The following is a 6,092-nucleotide window of genomic DNA, read 5'->3' on the forward strand; positions in this document are numbered from 1 at the left end:
AAAACAAAACAAAATGTGTTAGATTTAAAGATTAAATTACACCTCCAGTCCTCAATCAAGCCTTTTTAATATTTTTATGTGACAAATTTCCAGTGCAATAAAAATAAATAAAAACTTAACAGTATCTAAATACCAAAGAACAATGTTTTTTGACAATCAGTGGTAGGGGATGTACATTCTGTTGAGGAATTAGAGCCTTCCCAAACATCTGGTTGCAGTAAACATAGTTTTATCCTTTTCACACCAAAAAGCCTTAAATACAAGTATGAACTTATTGCAATGCTGTCCTAGAGCACAAAAAAAAAAAAAAAAAAAAAAAAAAAAAACATTTACACCACCAGTCAACAATGACGACATCTTCAGGTGTGATTTTTCCTTACATGTCATAAAGACAACATGTCTATTTAGTAAACAAAAATGATTTATATAAGACATTTTGAACAGTAAAAAAAAAAAAAAAAAAGGGGCGTGAATAATAAAATTACTGGCAACAATAGCACACAGCACGCCCATACACCACCACACACACACACACACACACACACAACGTGCATAAATGAACTGATCCCCTACACTCGGCTACCAATGAGCCAACTAAATGAAGCCAAAAGTTGGTGACTGACAGATTCCTGATTCCATGTATTCCACAAAGTCCTCAAATGTGTGATGAATCGGGAGCCTCAAAACAACACTGCACGTGTTGGCTTCAGGATAGCGCCGTCGAGCACCACTTTCATGAGGGGCATGGAGAAACTCGATTTGAGGCCTCTGGGGGAAGCCCATTGGAGGGATTTGGTCCACTCCAGAGGCAAAAATCAAAATCTTGTCAAGGCTGACTGTGAACCATCTGAATGAAAACACAATGTAATATTTAAATTACTTTTGTAGAAAGTATGTATATAACAGTCATTGTGCATAACTTACCGCCAACATCAATTAACCAGTCCCTCCAAAACGTAAGTGTCAAATTTTCACTTCTTCGGGCATTGCTGCCAGGTGGGGAAAGAACAATCTCAAAAAGAGTCATCAAGCTCTGTACAGTCAGCTGGCTGTGTCCGGAAATGAAGATGGGCCGAAGGACATCTGGATGGTCCCTCATTGCCTCTGCCACCTTGAGGCAGTCCAATCCCTCAATTAGCCTGTAAAAAAGATTTCAAATAAAATTTTAATTGCGAATAAAAACTACTTGCATTAATTTACTGCCAAAACTTCAAATTAAAGCCGAGAATTATTTTTGTCCAGCGATGTCTCTTGTTCTGGTTATCGTCTTATCTTTAAGATTGACACAGGCGCCTCTCTAATCACCAAGAAAAAACATGCTAGTTAAATAAAAGTCTCAGTCAAATTTCCCAGGGGTCAATGTGTGTATGTATATGTAATAACCACATTAGTAACCAATAATGCTTGTATGGCACATTACCCCATTTTCTATACACAGTATTGTGTCGCATGTACTACACATTAAATCATAAACTTACATTAACAAAACAGTCCAATAGTTTTATTTATTTATTTTTTATAAACACAGTGGACCCCTCTTGACATAGCTATATTCAGTTCATGGGATGTAACTTACTGGTCTAATGCAGCTTTAGTGCGCCCCTCAACATGCGACTTTGCCGCTTCCTCAATGAGAGCCTGCCTGCTCTCCATGTCTGTAAGAGACCTTGCACAGCCCAGGGCATGCAGAGCCGCTGAGCCTTCTTCAACGGCACGCTGGGCTTCCTGCAAGTTTTCTGCAGCTTTAATCTGCATCAATGAGAACAATGATATCAAACATATGTTGGACAACCTAAATAAAAAGATAAATCCTGGTACTTGTGCTACCCACTTTATCCAGGTGCTGGCGCAGTTCCCAGTCACCAACCTCCTCAACTGATACTGGGCCTGTTTGTTGCCGACACAACAAAGCATACAGCCTTGACGACAAAAAAGAGGGCCGTACTCCTCCTTGGAGAAGGGCCAGGGATAGCATTTGACCAATGACTTTATAGTCCCCGAACTCCAGACCTGCAACATATGTAAAAAGTAAGTCTCCAGCTAGAATTGCTGACAGAAGAAATTAAATAGTTTCTACATTTCTATGTGTCATGATTGGACTTTATATTTAAACACTATGTATTACTTAGTACCTCGGGGTACTAGGGAAAGATTTTTGCTGCTCTCTGGCCCCTCAAAGTAGCGGCTATCTCTTAGCGCTGCTATGAGAAGTCGCAAGTATTCCCGGCTGGGACCACCATCGTCCACGGCACCCTCACTCTGTCCCTCGTCATCAACAAATGTGATCATCAAGCGATGACAGGGATTGAAGTGAGTTCGTCTAAATGCTCTGAAAGATCCTTCAAGCAGGAACTCTCGGCACACATTCAGACAATTGTGGATGGGGGATGAAGTTCTCAGAAGACCTTTTTCAAGATCTCCAAGGACAGTTTTTAAATCTGGAGACTTGTAAAAATACAACATTTGCATTTTTGGGTGTGGTGATTATACAATACAACATGGTTTATCTTGGCAGAGGCCTTTTTTAAAAAAAAAAAAAAAAAAAAAAAAAATCCATATATGCATACATACACATGTGCATTCACACACATACATAACATACATTACATACATACAGCTTTGAATTTGATAAGAAATTAAACAATGTTACACCAGTGACGTGCGGTCAGGAGAGGCAGTGTAAATAAACAATATTTTACACTGATCTGTGAAGAGCTGTGCCCATGTTATGCAGGACTCCCTTAGAGACAAGGGCAGGTTTACCATTCTTTATTTAACAATCTGAAACACAATGTAAAGGTCTTACGTCGACAGGACTGAAGGAGGGACAGGAACCAGAAACGGCGGAGGGGTGAGTCCATGCAGAGCGCAGGATTAAGGTCCAACAGGGAGTGACTGTGGTGCTGGTGTATATAAGGACTGGTGAGTAAATGGGAGACAGGTGTGACAGGTTGGGTTGATTGGAGAGCTGGGATCAGGGACAGGTGTGGAGGATCAGGGGAGCGCTGACGGAGGAGTGGCAGGACAGACTGCGACACCTCTCGTCTGACTGCCCGATCCTACATAAACTGGGTTGCATGACCCGTGCCCGTTTCTGTTCCTCAGTATATCGCCAATATGAACTTTACAGAAATATTTGTTATACACCAAGACTCACTACAGTCTGTGTAACGTCTTTGATGTATGTGCTAAAAAAATTATTTCTGCTGATTGTACAATAAAGTGCAGATAAGAGTCCGTAGGTGAGGCAGGCGGTACTCTGCCTCACCTCAAGGGGGCATAGTTGCATGCTGTTGGATGAATTGTGAAATAAGATGCTCTTTTCAGCTCTTAGAATAGTTAATCGGACTCCAGAGGAGTCAGTGCCTCACCAGCCATGAACCTCACCGCACGTCACTGTTAGATATATATATATATTTTACAAAAATAGAAATGTGCATAACGCTCACTCGCTTGTCCCTTCATTTTCTGTGTTCTCGTCCAGTTCAGCCACCTCCACCATCACCTGCTCCTGGGTGTGCCTCTGAGCACTATGGGGTACCAAATAATAATAGTAACTTTAAAGATGAAGATAATAACATTTAAAATAAAGCTGTCAGACATCATTCTCAGAGAATTTATATTTCTGTGTTAGATAACCTACTTTAGAACAACATCAGGTGTCCTGACAACTCCAACCTCAAGTACAGGGTTCTGCTCTTGGACCTCACACTGAGTACTAGCAAGCACAAAGTAATAAACAATATTGAAATCCATCAAAATAAGAAATATACAGTGATAGAAGAAGTCGTGGCTTTTTAGTTTGAACAACTTACTTTATCACACCTGCTGCTGCTCCAACCTCGTCCTCTATAACAATTATTGATTGTCTGCCAAGAATATAGATTTCCTATAAGTGTTTTGCCTATGTGTTTGTTACAAAAATGTACACAACACTTACTGTTGCACAGGTGCCACTTGGTCCTGAGAAGGCAAAAATAAAATGGCATCAAAGAATTCAAACTTTATTTGTTTGACCTGAACAGTACTGGCTTTTGTAATGTTTGAATAAATTAACTGACCTCTAAAGACTGCTGTATAGCCACAGCCAGGTCATCATCCATGTAGTCTCTGAAAAAAGTGGGTAATTAAAAAAATAAAAATAGTTTCACAAATGTTTGTTTTCCTAAGATAATGATCTGAACTGGGACATACTCATCATTCCTTGATTCTTCTTTTCCTGTGCTGTACAAAGGCAAAACAAAGAATAAAATGATTCAGTTTCAGTTAAATTTAGTTTTTCATAAGAGCAATGTGTCATTAGCGGATAAATACTCTGGCCAGTTATATCTTCAAATATATAATATAGTGCTATATATTTTTGCAAAACTAATGGTCTTTATTACCACTCCAGGATATGGTCAGCCAAGTCACAAAGTGGCATTAAGGACTGGCAGCTAAGACACGTCTCCATCACTTTTGGCACCTAAGCACATTGTACCAAAAAATAAAATAAAAATAAGTTAAATATCCATACAATCTAAAAGCACACACACACACACCTCTATTGAAAAATTTTGAAACCTGCCTCTTCAACTGACGGATGACTGAGCGTAAGGCTGCGTTGAAGGGGGATGATGTACAAGGGAGCCCTTGTAGAAGCTGAGCGTACAAAGCTCACGCTGTATCCCTCTGGTGGTATTGGCATTTGCTCCAAAACCTTTCCTCTGCTGCCACGGGCCAGGACAAACCCACCGCCATCCCTAAGAGCCGGGAACGCAGAGAAGAGATGCTCGCTAAAGTATAAGTGGTCTCCTTCATTGTGTGGGAACCACACAGTTTTTCGTCCTAATCCACAAGAGGAAAAGTAGCGAGCCTCCTCTACTGTGGGCATACAAGTCCATTGAGGATCAGGTAAACAAATGAAAGTATGGGACCAAGGGGTCTCCCGCTTCCTCTTTCTAACCCCAGTGCCTACTCCTCTTTGATGATGCCGAAAAAGCCTTGACAACTGTACCTGAACATTGTCAGGCTGGGGCTGATAAACAGTGTTGCGAGGGGCAACAGCTTGGTAGTGGCAAGTTTGAGCAGGAGGGATGTGGCAAGGTGGAGCAGGTGGGATATGGCTCAGAGTAGCAGGCAGGGTATGGCTAGATGGAGCAGGCAGCTGCCGTGACCCAGACAGCATTCGAGGGGCATCGGTTTGAAACGCTGGGGTGGGATGCTGGATAACAGCAGGCAGAAGATTCACTGCACTCCTTGTAGGTTCCAGCCTGGACTGTGGTGGAGCAGATGGAAACTGCCCTATCCTGTTCAGCAGCAGAGCCGTAGTGTGCTGCATTTGCTGCAGCAATTCTCGCATTTCTTCTGGACTGTTAAGAGGGCAGATGTTGTTAAAGTAAATGGCACAGTAAAACTTTAAAGTCTGGGAACAATTTGTAAAAAGTATATAGGTTACTCACACTTGTCTTTGGCTTCCTCGATCCATATTGACAATCTGTCAAAAACAGTAAAATCTGGATTAGCTTGTGCTTTAAATCCTTCCAACTATTGACTTAAGCTTCATATATATACACTTCTTCAGCAACTATGTTTCAGACCTTTTCAGCAATCTTAAGCACATTTTTGTTAAACTTTTCAGCCTTTCAACACCTTTTAGCTCCAGTTTGAGTTTTAAATATTTAAACAATTCACTTCCGCTTAATAAATACTTGTTCAAAAGGCACATTTCAGCTATCTTTCACTATCTTCAACCATCTTTCAGCATTTCAGTCCAATAATTCAGCATGAAAGCATTCACACTTGCTGTTATGCTAATAACAGCTTTTTCTAGTTTATATCTGAGTTGCAACCAAAATGGCGTGGGGGGAGTGGGGTGCCTAGTTAGGTCACGTCTGACAGAGACTCATATTGAACTTGGTTGAAATTAATATAGCCATTGTCACAACACTTAATCAGGTCACGAGTCCTGTTAATGTTAAGTAAAGATATATTAATAATTTCTTTAGAAAATAAAATGTTTTCTAATTAAGAACCAAGTACACTTAAGCCCCTCGCATAATTTTAGTAAATCCAATAAAAATGATTATCACATCACAACCCGAAAAAAAAAT

General features: G+C 40.5%; 2 protein-coding genes across 2 annotated transcripts; both read right to left on the reverse strand.

Annotated features, from left to right (window-relative positions):
• Positions 1-680: 680 nt before the first annotated feature.
• LOC121628048 lies at positions 681-2,817 on the reverse strand. Its single transcript, XM_041966948.1, has 6 exons — positions 2,807-2,817; positions 2,133-2,446; positions 1,832-2,010; positions 1,577-1,749; positions 881-1,139; positions 681-800 (listed from the first exon to the last, which is right to left on the reverse strand). The coding sequence occupies exons 2-6, from the start codon at positions 2,287-2,289 to the stop codon at positions 681-683; spliced, it is 888 nt and encodes a 295-aa protein (XP_041822882.1). The 5' UTR covers positions 2,290-2,446; positions 2,807-2,817.
• A 570-nt stretch (positions 2,818-3,387) lies between these two features.
• Positions 3,388-5,067, reverse strand: LOC121656858. The gene is made up of 7 exons (XM_042012045.1): positions 4,568-5,067; positions 4,386-4,465; positions 4,195-4,224; positions 4,062-4,110; positions 3,941-3,963; positions 3,816-3,869; positions 3,388-3,530 (listed from the first exon to the last, which is right to left on the reverse strand). Exons 1-7 carry the CDS (start codon positions 4,871-4,873, stop codon positions 3,446-3,448), a joined length of 627 nt encoding a protein of 208 aa, XP_041867979.1. The 5' UTR covers positions 4,874-5,067; the 3' UTR covers positions 3,388-3,445.
• Between the last annotated feature and the right edge of the window lie 1,025 nt (positions 5,068-6,092).

This window comes from Melanotaenia boesemani, chromosome 17 (assembly GCF_017639745.1).
Source record: "Melanotaenia boesemani isolate fMelBoe1 chromosome 17, fMelBoe1.pri, whole genome shotgun sequence".
Lineage (NCBI taxonomy): Eukaryota > Metazoa > Chordata > Actinopteri > Atheriniformes > Melanotaeniidae > Melanotaenia > Melanotaenia boesemani.